Source organism: Erpetoichthys calabaricus, chromosome 4 (assembly GCF_900747795.2).
Source record: "Erpetoichthys calabaricus chromosome 4, fErpCal1.3, whole genome shotgun sequence".
NCBI classification, from domain to species: Eukaryota; Metazoa; Chordata; class Cladistia; order Polypteriformes; family Polypteridae; genus Erpetoichthys; species Erpetoichthys calabaricus.
Window position 1 is genome coordinate 125603845 of NC_041397.2, and position 23419 is coordinate 125627263.

Sequence of the window (23419 nt, forward strand, 5' to 3'; positions counted from 1 at the left end):
CACTTGTACTGTATTCCAGTCGAACGTGTGCCCGGTTGAACTGGTAAGTGCATATATCAGAGAAAATGAAAACACAAACAAATATAAAGATACGGAACACCCTTGGGTAAACCCCATATTGAGGTTGGGAGCATGAGCTGATTACACCGCATTGCCTCACCCACCACACGACGATCCACTTGGATTGATATCTGAGTGCAGCTGTGCAACTGGTGACACTGCAGCACCACACTGAAGAGTGTGAGTTTTTTTTACAGTGGCTGGAATGCCAATCCTGCCACCAACCCCCAAATTTTCCCTTGCAAGTTGGAGGACCTGCTTGCAGGGCTGGCTGGATGCAGATTAACGTCATACCAAGGACAGAGCAATTGCAGGTTAAGGGCCTTGCTCAAAGGCCCAATGGAGTAGAGTCACTTCTGGTATTTTTTGGGATTCAAACTTGCAAACTTCCAATTGCTGGTGCAAATCCCTAGCCTCAGAGCCACCACTCCACCTACATAAACCCCATATAACTGAAACCAAATAGCAAACACAATGTTATCATGTATTTTCAGAAACCTCTTCACAGATGCAAGTCTACAACAAGTCTGAAGTCAAGATAGGATGATGGTGGAGGAACCGGTTAAGAGACAAGCAAGGCTGAGGGAGCTGGCACCCAGAAATGATGTCAGGTCGGCTGGAGAAAGGAGAGGAGAGGCATTATGCAATAGTGTCAACCCTTGTCTTTTGTTGGAATTTCCATTAAACGGGCCTGAAGTTGACTCCCAAGTGTATGTGTATATGCATCTATTGGTCTTGTCTTGTTATCACAGTTTTGAGCAGAATTTCATTGTACTAAGTGCACCTAACAATAACCTTGAGCTAGAACATAGTTCCCCAATACGTACATTATTTTAATGAATTCAGTTTGTTTGTAATATTCTAAGTAATATTATTAAACATGTTTTTGCTTTTTTGTAACTGTACCCTACAATTTACTCTTACTTACTGTTTATGTTGCCATTCCAGTGGGTAGTGCAGCTGCCTCACTGGTCCAGTGTCCTGGCTTCAAATCCTGTAAGCAAAAATTTGGAGTTTCAAAGTTCTTTCTGCATTTGTAAGGGTTTACATACTGCATCTCTAATGATGAGCATGATAGGTAAATCAGCAGTACCAAATAGCTCCTGTATGGGCCTGTGTTTGTATCTGAGTGGTCCCTCAGGGTGGCGGATGGGTGACCTTTTAAGAGCTGTTTCACTGTCCATGATCCTGAATTGGATTAACTTAAGTTTGAGAGTATTTTGTTACTTTTTTATCTGTTAAAGAAGTTAATTTGTTTTTCAAATTATCTAAATTAATCAATTTATATTTTATTTAGTGCCTTTTATTGTGAAGAGTCATGGTGATGCAGTAGTAGCACTGCTGCCACATAGTAATGGGAACAAGGTTCATGTCCTGTGTCCTCCCTGCATTGAGTTTGCAGGTTGTCCCCATGTCTGCCTGGGTTTCCTCTTGGTAGTCCTGCTTCCTCCAAAAGAACAAAGATATGCAGGTTAGGTGAAATGGCGATGCTAAACTGGCCCAAGTGTGTGGTTGGGGTGTATGTATGAGTGTGTGTGTGTGTTTGCCCTGCGATGGACTGCCACCCTGTCCAGGTTTTGTTCCTGCCTTGCACACTATGCTATTTGGGATAGGCTCCAGCAGACCCCCCTGACCCTTTTCAGGATTAAGCAGGTTAGAAAGTGACTGACTGACCTTTTATTGCATGGAAAAAAAGGCCATGACAGAGTGTGCTTTCACAAAAAAATATCACAGCATTATAAAATTACACTGTATTAAAAAGAAAAGACAGTGAACAGAGAAAGATAAGTTAAATTATCCACAAAACCAGGAAAAAGCACATTAGATGTAAACAGGTAATACAAAATAATCAGTTCTAGTTTGTGTTGAAACAAAAACAGAACTTTGGTCAAAGCCAACTTCAAGGGCAACAAAACATATTATATCCCCCTGACCATTAATGTTCTCATGAATCACCCTACAATACTTCAAGCTGTGCTCATTGAAGTGTTTAATGCTGCTCATTTCACACTTGGAGTCCCAGAAACAAAACATTTTAGGCTTTACCCTCTCTGATGGGAAAAAAAAAGTCCAGACATATACAGTAAATATTACCTGTGTGTGGCTGCTCAGCTAGTGACAAGAATCTATGGAGTGGACAATGTCTAGATCTAGATAGATAGATAGATAGATCTATAGTAATTGTGTATTTTTGTGCATTAATAATAAGAGTCAATTTTTCAAATCATATTGGTTAAATCAGAAATAATGATTTGCATGAAGAAGGAGGCCTGAAAGAATTTTCTACGCAGTTCTCAATAGAGAGTGGGAAGGTGGTGCAGATATGTAGTATTGAATTATGCAATGATAATTATAGCAGTAATTCAGATACATATTATTTTTCACTATTGTAGAAAACCCATTACTAAAAAAATAACATCCCTTTAGCGTCCTTGTGTCTGATGGTGTAAGGATTGGCTGAGATGCTCATGTCCATGAACTGGATATGATAATTAATTTATTAACTAATTAATTGATTCCATGTTCCGGCACCCACTGTACAATGAGCCACTACCATATTTTTAATTAATAAAAATCTGTTAAATGTGTGTTGATCAACATGTGTGAAAATAGGTTAAAAAGTCACCCCCTCGATTACTTTAAATGGAAAGTTTACAAACATATACTGTACTACATTTTAATTTTTTTCTTTCAGGTATTTAGTCTTATAAGGAGAATAAAAATAGTGATAATACAGTTGTATCATTTCATGAAACACACAAGGTGTTGTACCATGTTAGTCATTATGGACATAGTGAGAAGGAGAAGTCAAGCAAAATGACACCTTTTATTGGCTAACTAAAAAGATTAAAATATGCAAGCTTTTGAGGCATCTCAGACCCCTTCTTTAGGCCTTGAAAGCTGGCATATTCTAATCTTTTTAGTTAGCCAATAAAAGGTGTCATTTTGCTTGACTTCTCACTACAATGAAACACACACAAATTAGCAACAAAATAGCAGGTTGACCACTCTTCAAATCAAAAAAGCAGAATCGTTCTTGCACCAGTTTTATGACGAGTGTTTTCATTTATGCATTTGTCAGCTTTGGAAAAAAAAAATTATTTTCTGAATCTACTCATTCTGTTTGCCTCAAATGTGAAAAGTCAAGCAAAATGACACCTTTTATTGGGTAACTGAAAAGATTACAATATGTAAGCTTTCGAGCCAACTCAGGCCCCTTCTTCAGGCAAGATGTATCAATAAAAGGTGTCATTTTGCTTGACTTTTCACTACATTCATAATGGCTAACACAGTACAACACCCTAGTACTTCAAATATGAAAAATAGAGCTCTGCAATCAACAAATAGCATAATACAAACTTACATTCACTTCGTTTTTGGGCTTGGAAAATACCTTGGTATGGTGATTACTATACAAATGTAACACCTAACTAATGTAACATAACATAGCATAACATTCTCAAACTTGTTTAATCCACGTTAGGGTCATAGAGGACCACAGCATGTGCCAGTAGTACAGAACACAATTGAATAAGAACACTGAAGAGGGAGTCAGCTCATTATTCACTACAGAAATAGAAAAAAGCAATTGCTATAGGAGACAACTGGCATATTACTTATGCATTTTTATTGCACCTTTATTTGTAAATCATGGCTTATATGTATATTGTTTTATTGTTTCATATGTATGCATAATTTCTTCATTCTCATTTATTAACACTGATTGACTTGAATTTATTAACATAGATTTTTGGTCATTTAAAAAGTTTGAATAGCATGGGCTAATTTTAAAAAATGGATAAAGGAACTGGGTATACAGAGTGCGACAAAAATACATGATGGGAAAGAGGAGACTGAAGCTTTTGCAACAATATTCAGCTCCTTCTGGAGTGCTGAGGAGAGCTTTCCAGAGAGACTTTACAAACTCGAGGAATGTCTCTGTTTCTAGGAAGTAGTTTTTAGATTCTGTAGAGGAGAAAGCAATCTCATCCAAAATGCAAGAGGAGAGTCTGAGAGCATGCTAGATGTAATGGTGGGAAGCACTTTAAAGGTAATGCACTAGTTCTCGCTGCATTAAAGAGGTCACTGAAGAGCTACCATAGCATGTTTTGTACTTACAATTGAAGGATAGACAGCATCACCCAGGATGTGCAAAATAAGTGATTAAAAACAACCCTAATATAACTTTGAGGAAGTTTAAACACAGTTTTGACAACTTGGGACTATGTTGCCATTAATAGACACATCTATAGTAAAGCCATTCATGAGAAAGCAAAAATGATTTTTTTTAAAACAGAAAACCAGCATGGCAGTTATAATTTACACTTGTCCACATTGTACTAAAACTTGTGGATCTCAGGTCAGCCTCTATTGCCACCTACAGACTCACTAATAGAGAACCCCTTGGAGGACTATCGTGCTCATTTTGAGTGACTGGAGCATTCCTCCAGTTTGCAATGTCTCTCAGGAAGGCTCTCCTCAGAACTCCGGGAGGGTCTGACTATTGCCTCAAGGGTATCAGTCTCCTTATTCACATTTCATATTTCAGTCTTGCTTTCACCTGTGCTTTCCTCAGTCACTGAAGATTGCAGGGAATCCCAAAAAACATGCATCAGAGTTAGAATGCAATGCATAGGCGTGTAATATTCAGTCATAATGTCCTAGGGTTCTTTATATCATAATGACACTGCACAATATCATGCTGAGTGTTTACCACTAGCAACAATACCAACACCAAATTGATAAGTTTCATTTATCAATCTATTTTCTGAACAAACCTAGCAGAACTGTATGTTCCTCTAACAAGCCAGAAGTTATCACAACAGCATCAAACAAATGGCAGAAAAGAGTGATTTTTGACAAATCAGCACTCTTGGAACTCCACACTCTTCAGTCCATTGCATCGCTCACTCACTCACACACACCAATCACTTTAATAAGATTTAGATTTGTCAACCATTTTAAAGTCTATATGATTGAGATGTGAGAGAAAATCCCACACAGACATAAGGAAGAATATTCAGATCTGACTTCTTATTTCTCATAAAATTAAAAACATTAAGAATTTAATGGAGATCAGATAGTTATGCCCACTATAGTTGAGCAATGCATATTCATTTAATTTTTTCAAATAATCATCAGGTGGAATCTGAAAGTTTCAAATTATTATTACTATCCACTACACCAGGGGTAGGCAACGTCGGTCCTGGAGTGCCACAGTATGTGCAGGTTTTTGTTCCAACCCAGTTCCTTAACGAGAACTCAATTATTGCTGATGAAGCACATATTGCTTAAGTGACATTTTAATGCTTCATTTTAGTGGTCTCGCTTGTTAAGGTTCTCCAACCTTAATTGCTTATTTCAATCTTAAACTGCTGCATTCAGTGTTTTAATTGCTCCTTATTAGCAATAAGATGTAAAAGACAAAGCAGCCAGCAGTTCTCCAGCTTGCTTTTTTCCAATTACATCTGTGTGTGTTCATCATGCACGGTTTGATTTAATAAAACACTTAACAGAAAAATGTGACAGACTGAAAATGATCTGTTTTAGGCTTCAAATCATTTGGATGATATCCTTGGAAAGGAAAAAAATCTACGATATAAAAGCCTTACATTGCACAGACTAACAAGCCATAAAATTAAATAAGGTCTGAGATTGGCAATGATTGATTTCTAATTAAGCAATTGGGTTGAATGAAAACCTGTAGCCACTGCGGCTCACCAGGACCGACATTGCCTACCCCTGTTTTACATCTTATTGCTAATAAGGAGCAATTAAAACACTGAATGCAGCAGTTTAAGATTGAAATAAGCAATTAAGGTTGGAGAACCTTAACAAGCGAGACCACTAAAATGAAGCATTAAAATGTCATTTAAGCAATATGTGCTTCATCAGCAATAATTGAGTTCTCGTTAAGGAACTGGGTTGGAACAAAAACCTGCACATACTGTGGCACTCCAGGACCGACGTTGCCTACCCCTGCACTACACTACCTGATTATGTTTTCTGTATATCTCCTGTACCTTTTGTAAAGAAGTACGTTATAACTTCAGTGAAAAATTTGTTCTTAAACAGCTTCCATCTATGCTCTTGTGTTCTTGTTTAACAATTTATTTTAATTGAAATTGATAGTGTCTATCTTGTTATTTCCCTTAATAATTTCAGATGCTTCTTACATTTTTTTTGCTTAAACTAAAACTATTTAAATATTTAGTCATATACCTTGCAGTTTAGGAATTAGTCTAGTTGTTCTTGTCTGGTCTTTCACTACCTCTGATAATTGACCTTTGTAATAAAGGGAAGAGAGATCTGCTACTTTATTTGTACTGTGCCATTTCATAAAGATTGTTAATCACTGACTTTCACTCTATGTATCCTCTTGAGGCCTAAACTGTTGAAGCTAACCTATTTCTATGATGGAAAAGGAGACACAGAGGTACATGTACTCCTCTGCTGGGGGGCCTGTATGGAACAAGAAAATCTTTTTCAGGAGAAGACCACAGCCTTTGATTTGAACGTGCTAGTCCTCATCCTAAGTAGTTCATGAGGCCATGAGAACAATATCATCTGAAATTGAGAGATATATAATAATTAAATTCCCAAATTGGATATTTTCCAAACTATAGCTACAAACTGATATTCTCAAAAAGAAAATTATAAACAAGAAATGAGACAAAAAACACAACTGGTGCAGTCCAATGCCCATACTGAGCAGACTACACTTTGCACCAAGTATACAAATACAACTTCCACTTTTCTACTGCCATGTCTAAATGGCAAACAGTAGCACTCTTGGAACCCCATACTCTTTTATCAACTTCTACAAAATACAATTGTGTTTTTAATAAAATACTTTATGTCCACAAAGCATGTACTTATAAGATTGACAAACGTCCATGGCTTCTCAAATAACAAAGAGTTGGTCTCCCATTCCACAGACAAAACAGAATCCACATTGTCACCCACAAGGCACTGCCCAGGTCTTCTGGACAGTTATGCCAAGACACGAAAAACAAAAAATGGTCTGAAAACCCAAACCACAAATGCCCATTACTGCCTTCTTTTCTAAAGTAATCATCCCAAATTATACTCAATGATTTGTGAATCTGACTAAGAGATATACATTTACTTAAGAAACAAAATAAAAATATATCTTTTTCTCAAAGCCTTAGAAATAAGCTTCAAGACAAAAGATTTATATGTTTTTCAGAGTTCAAAACCAATTTTTTCTAGCCAATGGGCTTAACTGTGATTAATGTCAGAAACAAATTGCAAGTCATTCACCACAAAAATCCTATTAAATAATCACAGACAAATCACTGAAACAAAAGAGTCAGAAAGCAGAATATCAAATAGTTTGCTGCCCATGAGCACGAGTTTCCTAACTGAATCCATGAATGACGCCACTTCATCTTCGTAATTTATCAGCTTGTATTAGGTAGGACCCAGAACAACTCATTGCCTGCTTGCAATGGATTGCAATATGAGGATGTGACACGATAAGAAATTAAAAAGAATGAACAGCTCTTTCAAACAAAGAAATAAAATTCAAATGAATACATGAAATTAAAGTTTGAAAATTAAACTTTTCAAATATAAAACTCTCATAAAGTAAAACAAAATTTTTAAGCAGACAAGAAAGGTTTCACAGACAACATTCAGGAAAAGTATAAGCAGCAACACCAATGTCATATTGAGTGGTTTTAGCATCTGTGGTACAAATATCTCACCCAACCCTGGGGTATTGCCGCTACAGAGATTTTTAATGACAGCAGTGATGGGAACCACAGATTGGGACTCTACGCCAACCAGTTCATCCCAAGGTGGTGTATCCATTCCAGAGGTGAAGCTTGACTTATTCTGAATTTATTCTAGCCATTTCCAGCACACCCTCCTTAACCATTTTGCTCTGCCAGGTCTGTCCGGCCACCACTCCATTCATTTGAGTCATCTTAACACCATGTGGGTGATCAGCTCAACACTTATCTTTACTTGAATGTTCAGAACACTCTGTCTAATTAATATGCTCAATTGTTTTCTCTTTTCACACTTTGGAATTGTTTGAGTAAATGTAACTAAACTAGGAAGTTCACGGACCACTGCAATTTATGACAAACGGTATGATAATTTACTTAATTAGAATATAGAATATGAATAATTTTCTTAGACTGGCAGCACATTAGCATAGTACCTAGTGCTGCTGCCTCGTCGTTCCTGGGTTCAAATGCTGTGGCTGATCATTGTCTGTGTGGAGTGTTCATGTTCTTCCTATGTTTGTGTAGGTTACATTTGGATACTCCTGTTTTCCTTCCACATCACTAAAGATGAGGAGCCAGGTAAATATATAGAAAATTATGATTTAGTTTCAAAAAAGTTATACAAATCCATCTCTGTGAATGTGTAATGAAAATACTTATTGCATTGCTAAGAAACTGAATTCATTATCAAAATTTTGCATGATTTTTGGTATTATGTCTTTATCAATATTGTAACTTTGACCTAATGAGGCAAACTATTTCTATATATGCAGTAATTAGCTTTTCTAATTGCATTTTTAAGTCAATCTTGGTATTCCAGATTGGCGCAGTGTGAGTGTGTGATTGGGCCCAGTGGGAGGTCGAGCTTTTAGTTACAGGGCCCCTAAACTGTGGAATGGTCTGCCTGCTACTATAAGAGATGCCCCTTCGATCTCAGCTTTTAAATCCCGGCTGAAGACTCACTACTTCAGTTTAACATATCCTGACTAGAGCTGCTGATTAACTGTACAGACTACATCTCTGTTGTTAGTCATTAGCACTAAAACATAAGTAACATGATAGTTATAATTTGTTACTAACCCTCACCTATTCTGTTTCTCTTCTTGGTACTCAAATGTGGCATTTGGTGCCACAGCCCACCTGCCAAATTGTTTTACCTAAGGTAAAGATATCCCTGATGGAGGATCATAGGAATCGTGGGGTAGAGGGTGGGGTAGAGGGGTCCTTTCATTGGATTGGCTGGCCCAGTGCTGTTTCAGCTGTGGAATGGACAAATGAGGGAGGCAGCTTGATGGCTGAGGTCTCCAGGACTCTAAACAAATCCAGATCATATTACGTGATATCATCTACTGTTAAATACTGCTCCGTACTTGTAAAAATTTTATTTTTATACTGTATTGAGGATTTGTTCTGTTCTGTGTATTGTATTGGCCCCCTTCTTTTTGACACCCATTGCACACCCAACCTACCTGGAAAGGGATCTCTCTTTGAACTGCCTTTCCCAAGGTTTATTCCATTTTTACCCTATATGGGTTTTTTTGGGAGTTTTTCCTTGTCTTCTTAGAGAGTCAAGGCTGGGGGGCTGTCAAGAAGCAGGGCCTGTTAAAGCCCATTGCGGCACTTTTTGTGTGATTTTGGGCTATACAAAAATAAATTGTATTGTATTGTATTGTATTGCTGAAATTGTGCCCTGTCCAGGGCTGTTTCCTGACTTGTAGCTGATGCTACTAAGAAACACCACAGAACCAAACCCCATCACCCTCAGCTGGATTAGAGAATGTGATGTATTGCTATGTAATGTGATTTAATTTCCTTTGGTCAGTTCTACATATTTCCACAGCTAGTAATGTATTCTCAGTTTGTTTATAAAGGCCTGCAAAATGCTATAACGGATTTTTCTTATGTTTCACCTAGCCCTTATTTCTTGAGACTCCTTTATTTCAACCTTGCCTGAAGATCAGATCCCTGGGTAATTAAAGAGATAACCTTTGGTGCCTTTTCATCTTGAACTTGTGTATTTTTTCTTTCTTACATATACCAGTACCTCAATTTAGTGAAAGTATGCTCAAATTAATTGAATTTTCCTCTTCTAAAAATATTTAAAAACAAGCCAATAATATGAGCAAGGCAATAATATGCATAACTAAGCATGAGAATGCGACATCATAAATCATTAAACCTACCTACTGCTTTGAAAAGAAAATACAACATCAGCTTTACTGAAAGCTTAGCAGTAATAAATATGCATACTTATAAACAAGCATGGCCATTTGTAAGACCTCTTAAGAATTCTGTAAGGAAATAAAAAGTTAAAGCACTCTTTATACTATTAACTGTCTTCAGAAATACATTGTGCACTCAAAAAAATAATTCATTGGATGAACGTAATTTTATCTTGCCACTTATATTCCATCTAAATAAATCATGTTATATCAATCCTTCTTGATAGTGTTGTTTCAACACCACCCATGTTTGTAAGTGTAACATAATATTAACATTTACATTCAATTAATTTTGATTTTATTAAATTAACATGTTTGTACCAAGTTAGTCTAATTAAATTCATTTAAATTGATTTTATATTGATTAAACACTTTGGCACAACAAAAGTCAGCCATGTTATATGAACTAGTAAATGTTTTGTCTGTTACACCAATGTTAATCTTGTTGAATAAAGTAATGTAGCTTTTGTCTGTAATACTCACATCAAACTTGTTTCAGTTAGTGTTTTTTATTGCTTATGTAAACAATTTTAATTCAATTACTGAAACATACATAAAGGATAGCTTGCAAAACCATCTCTTTTATTTTGCTCTAATATTCTTAAAACAACTGTAAGGATCCCAGTTCAGCCCAGCTTTCTCCCCTTCAACCATCTCATACTAAACTTATTAGCACCAACCCACTGGGCTCAATAACTTTCTTCATACCACCCAAGAATTTAAATCAATAGTCCAAATTGCAACCACACTCTTCTTAGGGGTGGTTCAAAGCTAAGAGATCAAGCTGAGCTGAGTAAATAACGGGTACATTTAGAATCTTTCATTAACAGCAATGCATGTAGGAGATTACAGAACTTCCAGAACAATGAAGACATGCTGACTTCCCGTAGACTAAACATTACACCAGATCTTAACTATCATCGTCATGTCAATGCTGCCATATTGTGGAAATGTGTGGGAAATAACCGTTCAGAAATAGTCCTTCAAAATGTGGGCACTTCTGTCATATAAGGTTTAACGTTCAACAAATGCAGAATATTTTGCCAACAAAAAATAACAGCCCTAAAGCAATCTTTTGGGATTTGTGTGCAACTTGTCATTTTAAGTTTAAAAATTCTAAGTGCAACAATTCAGATTAAACTTACTTGTAAAAATGTAATAAAATATGCATTGGAACCAACAATATGCATTTTAACACCATTTTAAGCACTGTTATAACATTCAACACTTGCATTGCAAAAAATAAATCAAAAGAAATGAAACATTATTGTAATGTTGCTTGCATACCTTTTGTTAACTTGAGATGTCAAATCTTTGTAAATTAGTGCTCCGTTTTAATCAGGCTGTATCCATTAATGTAGTCTATTTACATGTGCAGAAAGCATTCAATGTGTGTTCAAGTTCGAGTATGACTGCTCCACTTAGAAACAATTTTTGAAAACCAGTGTGTACATTTGACTTTGTAACAATTGTCGATGTGGTAAAATCGCTGTTTACACTGTAAGTGTATGAGACATTAACTTATGAGCCAACAATCTTTGTCTTAAGTCTACTGACCAAACCAAATAGTGCTTCTAAACATTTTTATAATTTTGTAATTTTGACCTTTCAAAGTTAAACACAAAACAATCTGCATTGCAGAGATATGGAAAAATATCTGGCTCCCATGAGTCTGTTTCAAGCTCATTCACCCCATTAGCTTGTTTTTTAGGAGCTGTGCCTTGGATGACAACCTCTGCCCATCCAAATTCATGATAATTTTTTGCAAGACTTCAAAAGTGCATTTGAGTTCCGGTGGGTAGCTTAGGTTCAGACAGTATATCAGTCCAAATAACAGAGCACAAGCAATCGTGATGCTCCTCAAACCATTGAGAACCTCCACACCTTCAATCAGGACACCAATATTCTCTGGGTCATCTCCAGGCTCTGCACCCTCCTGCTGTATGACATACACTCCCATCACAGTTTGCTCCATGGCTTCAGTGTTGGCCTCAGTGTTCTGTGAAGTAAAATATGATAATAAATACATTTGTTTGAGACTAGATATTGGTGCAAAAAAAATGCTGATTGCTGATCATAACATTATAAAAACATTTCCAATTTTATGACTAAAAAAATGTACTCAGTTCAATTAGAGATGTACAAGAATAACACAGATGCACCAAATAGTAAAAAGTGAAATCTAAGCTTGGACATCCCAGTGCGCAATGAGAGAATTAACTGTAGAAATAAAGAAGGAAGTAACAGAGACCAATGATCGCTATAAAAGAGCTCAGTCAACCACATAAAGACAATTGCATATACTGTAAGTGGCCTACCATTGCCTACACAACATTCAAAGCCCATCTGCAATTTCCTAGAGGAACTAGGTGGGGCATTTTATCCATATGCATGAATTATTTACAACACTTGCCCAGCTCTGTACAAAATATATTAAAATAATATTGTTTTAGAAACTGATATGTTTACCAAATTCTAAATTCTATGTCTCTAATTTCCAACCTCAGAAATTTGACATGAAACAAAAACAAGGACAAATTACATTATGTTTTAGTCGTACAGGGTGTCACATTTTGCTGTTTCATATTTCAAATTTATTACTCATAACTCCTGCAGTTAATTACATAACACACAAGTAAATGTGTGAATGAAATGTGCTGTAAGTCTACATCTTTGTCACACGTTGTGAATGTAAATCACTGTGTATTCCTTCATAAGTTTCTCGTGGTCTTCGTTCAGGTAGACGCACAAGGACTTGAGGAAGCATGCTCGTCTTGAATGTATTGTGTCATCCTGGGGTAAAAAGGGAATCCATTATGAGAATATTTAGCTTTTAGGCAGCAGTTTGAAAAAAGAACTATGGTAGACAATACTTAGGTCGGAGGAGACCAAAAGGCAAGTACTCATCTATCTCAACCACATCAGACACAAAATAAGGCAACCACACACACTACTGTTTTAAAATTAACCATATGATTTTATCAATTACTTATTAATCTCAGACTGACGCTTATGCAATTGGTATAACAATATGATTAAGTGTTTGATTAGGTAAAAACATCTTAGGACTTTTGCCTACCATATGTATAGATATTTCTGCTCATGAAATTTTCGTGATATGGGCCTAAAAAGTACTTCATAAGCACAGGTCTAACCATTTTAACACAAACCTTGGAGACGGCCATCATGATATGTCTCATTTTTCTTCCATCCACCCCACCTTTGCATCGAAAGATCTCCATCATGCGTGGAGTGTACCTGTCTATCTCAGAAAAGAATGTAGATAGCAGTGGTACAGTCGATATGCGCAGGAATTCCTTGTCGATCTGAAAAACATGAACAATGCACTTATGACTTGCACTGTTAGAACACAACATGCAACAGAGAAAGGACATACCAGGAATTATTAGCTGTTTGATCACAATATTATATCAATATTAGTGAAGAAACAAACAACTGGTCATCACTATATAACACATTCTTGGGGCATAAAGCCTTACATATAGGACATGCACCTCTTTCTGAGTGAACAGAGTTGGCCATCTGCTTTTGAAGTCTGCAATCAAGGGCTGTCCTTGAATAACTTCTTGCCTTCTGTATGAGAAAGTCTTACTCCATTTTCATTGTCACTATATGGTCATTGTTTCTCTTCTGAATCTCTGAAAGCAGTGCAATTCTCTCCTTTTCAAGACTGTCAGTGGTTTCTCCTTTTGGATACTGCGGACAATAATTGACTTCTGCCCTTCTAGGCTTTTTCACATTCAACACTGCCTGACTTTTGTCTTGGGCCTTGTTCTTTAGTGAATTTACCATCACCTCAGCACAGCCCAGGCTTCTGAGTTTGGTCCGGAGATTGGCCATTTTATACTTGAGGCTAATCTTCCAACCATAGCAGCCATTGAAGGATCCCTGCTCCCTCAGACAAGGATGCTTTTTCACAAAGGCTTCTGCAACTTCATTCAGGTCATTGTCAGTTGGATAGACTTTAAATTTAATTATTTCTTCAGCCAGTCTTTCTAAAAGGTGGGATTTCAGTTTTGGTGAGTGGGTCAAATGAGTTCCACCAGCACTGAACTCAGCGTTGGCCTTTTCAAGTTGCAGTTCGGCCTCATAGCTAAAACGAGGGACTGTGAAGACACTTGGCCACACTGACAGCCTTGCAGATGGCGATGAACCTGACGATGAAGCAGGCTTTGTATTATCCGTGTCTGCTGAAGAGCTTGAAAAGGAATGTGTTGGACTCTGGACTGCAACAGGTTGACCTGTCATTTCTTCATCTTCTGTAAAACTTTGTAACTGTAGAGTATATAAGTATACAACCTTTAAAGTTGCTTTATCATTGATTTCAGAGATCGAAGTCAGGTTTATGAACTCATTTCCAAAATCAGGATCTTGATATTGAAGGCGAAAATCCTGTTCCACTCCAAAATTAGTCTTTATTTCCTGGCACAATTCCTCAATGGAGTCTGATATCCCCGCTGGTAAAATTAGTTTCCTGGCATCATTTTCTCCAAGTATGATCCTCAGTCTTATGGGCTGGGCCATCATGTTGATCTGGAAAATTATTTAAAAAATAAATAAAGATGCACTCATTGAATATTGTGTGAGTGTGAGTATATATGGGTCAAATTCTAATGTCAACAATTAAGGCAATCAACAATAATTTGATGATGTCACCTAGGAAATTGTAACTGGAAAAGGACAGGTGAATAGTGCATTTTCCAGATTTGTCTTGGATTCTTTTAGTTAATGACATTAGTTTAAAAAAATCTACAGTCAATTCCCAATAAATTAAGTAGCAGCTGGTCTGCAAAGCATGATTTATTATTTACAGTACCAGGTGATACAGTAGGAAAATACTTACAAACATTACTCCTGTTTACCCTGCAAGTTAGTGTGTCTCTTCAGAGTAACCAGACGCAGGCCTCCCACTGAATAGGCAGCTAACAGGTAGTCATCGAGTAGTTCCCCATGCTCAATGAGAGACACCTCTCTCACATGTGACATGTCAAGTTCAAAAGCTCTGAAGTGCTCTCGATACCAAGCAGAGAACTTTTTCACAAAAAAGTATATCCTGCCAGTCAAAATAAAAATCTGCAGAATTTCTGCAAACTCTGGCAGACCAAATAATTGCCCATGGACAACTATCATTCCTTTGTTGTAGTTCATGTCATTGTATGACGCACTTTTTGTAATATGGACATCAGTTTCATCTGGTAATCTTTGCTTAATAGCTATTGCAATGTCACTTTGCAGAATATCAATTGGTACTGATGAGACAGCAGTTACCATTAAAGGTGTCCTATGGTCAGAAGAGTGCAAGTCAGAGGCAATCATTAGCTGATGTTTTCTGGCAAGTGTGAGGGGTATGTTTTTAAAACAGTTGGTATGGCGAGCAATCTGTTTAAAAAACCTATGTTTCGCTTCAAATCTCATTGTCCATTTGTGGACAAGAGGCCCAAAGAGCCGAATCAGAGCAGGGTAGTGCTCCAAATAATGATGTTTAGGGAGAAGACTGTTGTTTGGAAAAAGTTCTTGGTATCTCTGGCGATGTTCACTGATTTTACACTCAAGGTATGAAATAGACTCATCAGACTGGACAGGGGCTACAACAAGCTCCACAATGTCCTTCAGATCCAAAACAATATTCCATGCAGGTTCATCCTCTGGAACAAGTGGACCAATAATTAGAGGCAATAATCGAAGTAGAGACCAATTTTCGTGTGCATTTCCACCAATGCTTTTTTTTACTGAGAAAGCCTGTGGTATTGCGTGAGGCCGATTGGTTTTATCTGCCCATTTGTACTCAAAATTTTGGATCAAGTTGTTAAGTTTTTCTAAGGTTAAATACTTTTTAGAGATTAAAAGAGAAAAACAATGAGCAAGCTCCACGGGTATTATGCCCTCTAACAGATCATGTGCTACATCTGGAGGGTAGCCTGCAGTGACATGAAAATGGCTCAGATTCTTACTCAAAATACAATCCCGTTTAACTCCACAACACGCACTTGCTGTTTCTAGTGCACGCTTCAAATGGACTTCATGAAGTTCCAGTGTTCTACGCTCAAAAACACCAGCAGTCACTGACTTTATTTCAGATTTTTTAGCTGTAGAGAATCTGCAGATGTATTCAGCAGAAAAATTTTCTACAAAACCTCCCAGCCCATGGGCTCCTAGGTTGTCAGCTATGATGCAACTCACAGTTCCTTTAATACACTCGTTCAACTGACTGATAAGCACACCATGTTGCTCCAAAATCACCAGATCTTTCAAAAGTGGATCCAAGACTTTTTCAAACCCAAATGTCCTCAAATCTTCACTTTTACAAAGGACTGCCAGATAAATGGATGAGAGGGCTGAATGAGAGCCAGGAGGTAAATTGCCCAAGACCCAATATACACCACAAAGCTTATGCTTTTTGCGTGAGGTCCCAAGAGGATTACAAACCTCAAAATCGTCAATATAAAGGTTTATGGAAATTCTCAACAGCTGAAAAGCTATTTCTTTTATAATGCTCACCATCTCGAAAAGATCTGTAAACCCGCTGATTCAGATTCTCTCCATTTTCTTGAGCTATTTGTTCTTCAATCACTCTATCCAATAATTTATTGTGACTCAGTATTTCCTGCAATAACTGTAATAAAGGGATGTACTGAAATGACTTCCTTTGGTCTTTAGATAAAAAATACTCTAAACCCTAAAATTTAGTGTGTAGTATAGTTTTCTTTTATAAGAACTGGCAAGAGGACCACACTTTCCCAAAATTTTAGCCACAGGGTTAGAAACACACACAGAATCGGCAAGATCTTCAATAACAGCCTGACCAATATGGAGGTTATGGCTTTTGAAAATTTCTGTAATTGTACGCTTTGTGAGAGGCGCACTAGCTGAACTTAACAGAAAATGTAACTCCTCTAATAACTCATCTACTCCTTTTGCTGGAACATGAAATATATGTTCTAATTTCAACAATATTACTGCTATTTTCCGTTCAATTAGTTCTGGCTGATTTTCAACAGCACTATAATCACTTTCTGTCACTGACTCACTTTCAAATTCACCATAGGATACATCTGCAGAACAGCTAGCCCTTACATTATCAGAGGACTCTGACACTTGAACCGGGTCCACAAGTGTAACTACACTGGCTTTAAAATCTTTAAGTGTGTGTGGATGATGCTTCCTCTTTTTGTGTGTATAAAATGTATTGTAAATATTTGTCTTGAAAGGGCAACCAAGAAACACACAACTAACTGTCTCATTACTTCGCAGATGTGTTCCAATATGGACAAAAAAATCTTTCTCCGAGAAGACGTCACTGCATTCACATAACTCACATTTAAAAGTTACTGAACTGGAAGCTGTCTGCGTAAACTGAGATGAATAAGCTTTATAGACATGAGTGTTCAGTCCACTCCATGTCTTGAATGTGCACGGACAATTTATATATATGCACAGATAATGTTGGCCTATTCCATAATGATGATGTAGTTTATAATGCTAAGTAATTTGTACCTACTTCTCTCTCTGGTGACACAATGTTTGCACTGCCACATACACATCACTGATAGAAAAAGAAATATGCATTAGCAAACGATAATATACCAAACGCAGGCCGGGTTTGGGTCAGGGGGATTAAACTTCTGCATAATGCCAACTAAATAACAGATACAAAATAATAGGACAAACATATGAACTTACCATGTATTGTTGAGGAGGTGCAAAAGAATCTCAGAGCATGGGGATGTGGCTTTATTTTGTGATGTATTTCTGGTGGGAAAAAAATATATAGAGAGATTAAAGTAGTTATTACTCTGATGAATTTGTGTTAATATCTACATACACTGAAATGTGAAGACTGCTAGCCTTAATGCAGAGCACCAGAGAGCACAGAAACAATGACCCGAACAATATTCCACCTAAATAATTCTGAATTCAAAAACTAAGTGCGGATATTATAGAAAAAGAAAATGCACATGAAATTAATGCTGTTGTCCCCCACTATAGTGCACTCCTCAAAGGCACCAAACTCCACTGACAAAAACAGCAATTTCAGGTAGAGCATCATAAAACACTTCAAAATCACCAAAACCGTTTAGAAGAAATTACAGCTCTACACGGCTTTCCCGCCGACATCGCGCTCCTCAAAGTCAGCACACGCCATAAGTAAACCCCAGAGATAAAACAGTCCTAACCACGCAGGTAACCATGAAACACATCTCATTCAAAGTCCACAGAAACGAAAAACAACACTTACCAAAATCTCCTCGTTAGTCTTTGCACTGTTGCAACAATTAGCGAAATTCTAATTCACCCGAATTACATGTGAAAACATTCTGGCTCACTCTCCGCTATATCGTGACACACTCTCCTCTATATCGTGCTCCTCAAAGTCATCAAACTCCACTGGTAAATCATTTTATCAAACCATGCAGATAACGAAGAAACACACCTCATTCAAAGTCGACAGCAACAAAATAAAACTTACTAAAATAACTCAGATATTTCTAAAAACTACTATTTATTTCTCACACTACTAACCTAAAAGAGATATGTGAATTACTTACCTCACTGTCAAGTATGCCAAAGGATTCACTCCACGCGCGCTCATTAACGTCTCAACGGACTTTTCCGCATCTGGTGGGCGTGGAGCATGCGCAATAGCTGATGATATCGAGCCATTGGTTTGATGGACCTCATTCTCATTGGATTGCCATGAATGAATTTAACTCATCAGAATTTTCTTTGAGTCATGTTCAACAAAAAAGAATGAAGCATTTAATGAACATAAAAATGATTTATTCATGTAATGTAAACATATTACTACTTTGCTAATCAAACACATGCCCTAGTTGATTTTTTTGAGTGTGGAAAGCAGCCCGGACACAGACAGGCAGACACCGATGGTTCAAACCCAAACACGTTTATTATACATTATTTATATACAAGTGTACGCACAACCCAGTGCCCCCACACCAATCATCCTTAGTCCATGCCTCACACAATGCCTTTCTCTCTTCCTGACCGCCTCCACTCCTCTCCTCCGAGCCACATCCACTTCCACCCGAATTCAGCTATCGAATGGAGGGAGGCAGCCCCTTTTATGGTCACCTGGATGTGCTCCAAGTGCCTCCTGATGAACTTCCGGTGGCACTTCCTGGTGTGGCGGAAGTACTGATGGCCAGGGCTCTTCAGGCATCTGGATTCCCCCTAGCGGTGACCAAGGGCCCCTATAGGGTTGAGCTTCCATGCTCTGTTCCCGTGGTCCCCATACCAACCAGGACGGCTGCCCTCTCGTGGTCCGGAGGAGGCCTAGTCCCTCTCCCGGTCCTTCCAGGTGTCCCAGCTGGGTACCGCCCCCAGCCACTTGCCACAGCATGAATAAAGTCCATCAAGAGCAAAATCATTGCAGTAATATCAATCAACTGCTCTAACACCATTAACTTAAAGTGGAACCCACAGATATGTTTTGACATATGTTGTGGGGGAGGCAACAAACATCAAGTACTATAATCTGAAAATACAAACAGTGATATGTATGAAAAATCATATAAAACCAACAAATACTCATTTTATTGGATGTATTTGTATTCTGAATAGAAGAAAGAAGAATAAAATACAAGAATCACACACTCAAACAAAAGGAAGCACAAAGACAAAAAAATCAGCACCTTTAAGTGGATGAAAGTACTGTAAGCAATGCAAAAAATGTAAATAACAAGATAAAAAATTTTAAATTCAGGTACACTTTTATTTTACTTACAGTACTTCATTGAAGAGTTGTTGCCACATTTGTATTTATTAAAAAACTTTTGTAACACTGAGTTATAGTAATATAAAAACAGTAATAATAAAATGCAGTTTTATGTGTCAGAAAACCACATTAAATACATGCCTTTTTATCTACTGTTTTGTCTTGGTAGAGCTCCATATTACTCTACTTTCCCCTTTTGTCTTATTAATACGTAGCCTTTGTCAGAGTGCCTCAAATCTCACAGACTTACCACTGTTTCTAAGGTATTATACCATATAACTTCTCCCCGCCTTCCCTTCTACATTTATAACCTCAGGCAATTAGGTGTAGTAAAAGACAAGCAGGAGTTCAGTTACAATTTAAATAATGTATTTTTGATAATATTCATAAATAATAACAATAAGCAAAGTAATTTTGAATATTGGCAACCAAACAACCTGATAAATGTTGATGTGTAGTTTCAGGCGTCACACAGACTTGTATGTTACTTTAAATGTCTCCAGTTAAGTCCTCATTTTTGGTCAGCTTTCTTCAGAACAGGCCGCATGCCTGTCTCAATATGGCTGCCGTGCTGTGCTCTTCCTTGTGTTGTCCTTATTAGTTCATGGTGTGTTAGATGCTCTTTCATCAGTTCGTACGAGAGAGAGAGGGGTAAAGCAAGCAGATTTATAGATTCTCTGTCCACACCCTACAGCCAATAGGGCATCATGGTACTTAAAGGCTTCTGATACAAGCCAATTCCAAACAGCCAGACTTCAGACCAATGGGGCACACAATACCACCTGCCCTCAAAACCATTTGCTCAGCTGATTCTTGCCAGCTCAGTAGAATGGCTTTCCTATGGGGGTTGATTGAGAGAGTCCTGCAGAGAAACATTTGCCAGACTTATTTTAGGCACTTCCCCCAACCCTGTCGTAAAATTAGAAAGACTCATTCCTAAAAGGGGAAGGGGTTCTTAACCATCAAACCATTGCTGTTCTTATCAATGATATACATTAGTGTTATAAGTTACAAATAAAGACATACAAATTATTTATCATAATCTTACTTTTCACTTGTCATACTTAAGAAAAAGAAAGCAAAACATGAACTATGGGCAGTACATTTGTCCATAGTTTCCATGTTTTCAGGACTCTTTTATCTTCAGAAATCCTTGGCAAAGTCTAAAACACTAGAAGACACAGGTTAGTGACCTCTTGCAATAGTATTCAGTTCCTGCCAACTGTGTAATAATCAGTAGCACCCAGTTTATGATCTTAATTACAAATGCATTCAAAATTAACTATTCTAGCTGAAACCTACTGCATTTATAGTACATGCATGCTGCTGTTCAACACACCCACTTGACACTTTCTACCTTTTGAGACAGCTTGATGTTAGCCAGTAAATGAGATTTAGGGATGTGGTTGCTGGTGAAAAAAAATGTAACTCTTTCAAGACAAGAATCCTCTGACTGTTGGCTCGCTTCTGTCAGAGCTTCCTGCAGACACTCAACTTCAACTACATGGGTGACTTTCTTAGATGTGGCGGCTTCTCTTGTCCCTCCTACAGCTGTCGTCTCCTCTCTGTCTCTTTCATGGCAGGAATCCCTGCCAGCCATGTTCATTACCGTTCTCTTTCAAACTCCTCCTTGAAACTTCCTGCGTGCCTCCCTGTGGCTTCTCTGTAAATCAGCTCTGCCAAACTTCCTCTGTGAGCCCCCATAGTTCTCATTGAAACTTTCCAAAGCAACTTTTTGTTGAATTTATTGTGAAAAACTCTACATCTCTCTCTAAGAGACTGTGCAAATACAACTGCTTCATTTCAACTCTCCACAGGACCTATCTCTGGGATGCTGCCTATCAAAAACCATTTCAAACTTTTGCTTTAACTCCTTACCCTTTTCACATGCTCCTAACTCTCAGTCCAAGATTCATCAGCTGCAAAAAGCCAACTGAGGCATGAGACCTGCAATCTAGAGAACAGAAGACACTCTCTATTGCCCTGATTATGCTGTGTCATCCTCTTTTTTTTACTTGAATAAGTTTATTTATACCCTTCTGTGAAATCAGTAGATTACCTCAAACTCATCCTTAAAACAGTTTCAAATAATACAGTGTTTTTGTGCTTATAGCAAAAAAATGTTAAAGTTATTTAAAAAGACAGGAGCGTATTATTAAGTCCCTGCATTGCACTTCATCCCATAAAACATGCTCCAGTTTCCTTCTGATATTTGATAATCTTGACAGGAATTTTAATATTATTTTTTGGAAACATCCATGATAACGCTAGAAAAAAGTGCTCATGAAGAAACAAAGATGCAACATCACTTGGGTTTAATGAAATAAAGATTTTTATTGGCCATTTACATTTACATCCCCTTGCTGGGATTGTGACAGTGGTGTGGTAAACAGTCTTGTACTGTATGTCCAAAACATCCTTTGAATAAAATTATGTTCATTGTAGCATTACATTCAGAAATTTATTTAACAACGAAAGATGGAAAAGAATGGGATTCTATAATGGTTAAATGTGAACAAAAAGAAACTTAAAGCTTAAAATAAGGATGAAGGAAACTTCAGTGGAAGTCAGGTTTAGAAGCATCTGGGTCAGCTACTTTGTCTGACTGTGGTAAGCCCAAAGCATCATGCTTCTACATGGGCTACCATCCACAAAGTCAAGAGTAAAGATTGATTGCAATTTGAATTTGACTGAAAAGAAAAGGTTTTTACATTCTAACCAAACCCTGATCCACATGTTCTTGAACGTGTTTTCTTGATTTGAGGTTGTGATCACTGGGATATCTTTTCAAACCAAAATGACAACAAAAAGGCCAAGGTACATACAGTAAAATGGTAAGTTTTAGCTACAAAAGAAAGAGTGAATAGAAGAAAACAGGGAATTTGGAAAATCAATCGTAACAATATAAACAAATTCTACAGCCACTGAGGGTCTTCTTCTGAAAGCAGTATTTGTTCTTTTAATAGCTTTTGTCATTATTATTTTGTTATGTTATTGTATCTTTAAATGTGTTATGTAAGCTTTCTTGACCTCTGTAACAAATGTAATATTAACTGTCTCCACTCTCTCTTTTTTGATTTTGATTTCCTTATGCTAATTCAGACTCATCTGTTGCTTGAGGTGATCACAGTTGTTGTTATAAAGAACAAAAAGGAGGGAGCTGTGAATGTATAATTTTTACTGTAAGCAAGCATTTTATTCAAGCTTTGATCTGTGACCTACTTTTTCCAACCTCTTAGCTCAACTGACATGTGCAAGGCTAAAACTGATCAATTCTAGTAATAGCAGGAATGAAAACATTTTGGTGTCAGGGTCTTGTGTATCAGGAACTCACAATGTCAGTGAAAGTCACATAATTCTGCAATTAACTGTAGATTTAAGAAGTATTCTAAGCAGTTGTAAAGTCAGCCATTGCCTTCTCTGTACTGTATGGCTCCACACTTGAAATAAAGACGTCTCCTTCCATCCTAAGAAAGCCTCAAATTTATTTTTGAAACTGTATTTGTGCCCTGTGCCTTTCTCTCCCTGGTGGCTTAACCAACAGCCCACCTTCATATGTTTTCTCCTGTTCATCCCTCTATCTTACTCCCTTCTTCCTCTGGTCTTCGTTTCTTCTCTAAGTGAAG

At 37.4% G+C, this 23419-nt stretch overlaps 1 protein-coding gene across 1 annotated transcript; it reads right to left on the bottom strand.

Moving 5' to 3' along the window:
• Window positions 1-13648: 13648 nt before the first annotated feature.
• Window positions 13649-18714, bottom strand: LOC127527543 (uncharacterized). Its single transcript, XM_051926614.1, has 3 exons — window positions 18607-18714; window positions 17741-17809; window positions 13649-14593 (listed from the first exon to the last, which is right to left on the bottom strand). The coding sequence occupies exons 2-3, from the start codon at window positions 17741-17743 to the stop codon at window positions 13649-13651; spliced, it is 948 nt and encodes a 315-aa protein (XP_051782574.1). The 5' UTR covers window positions 17744-17809; window positions 18607-18714.
• Window positions 18715-23419: the final 4705 nt, after the last annotated feature.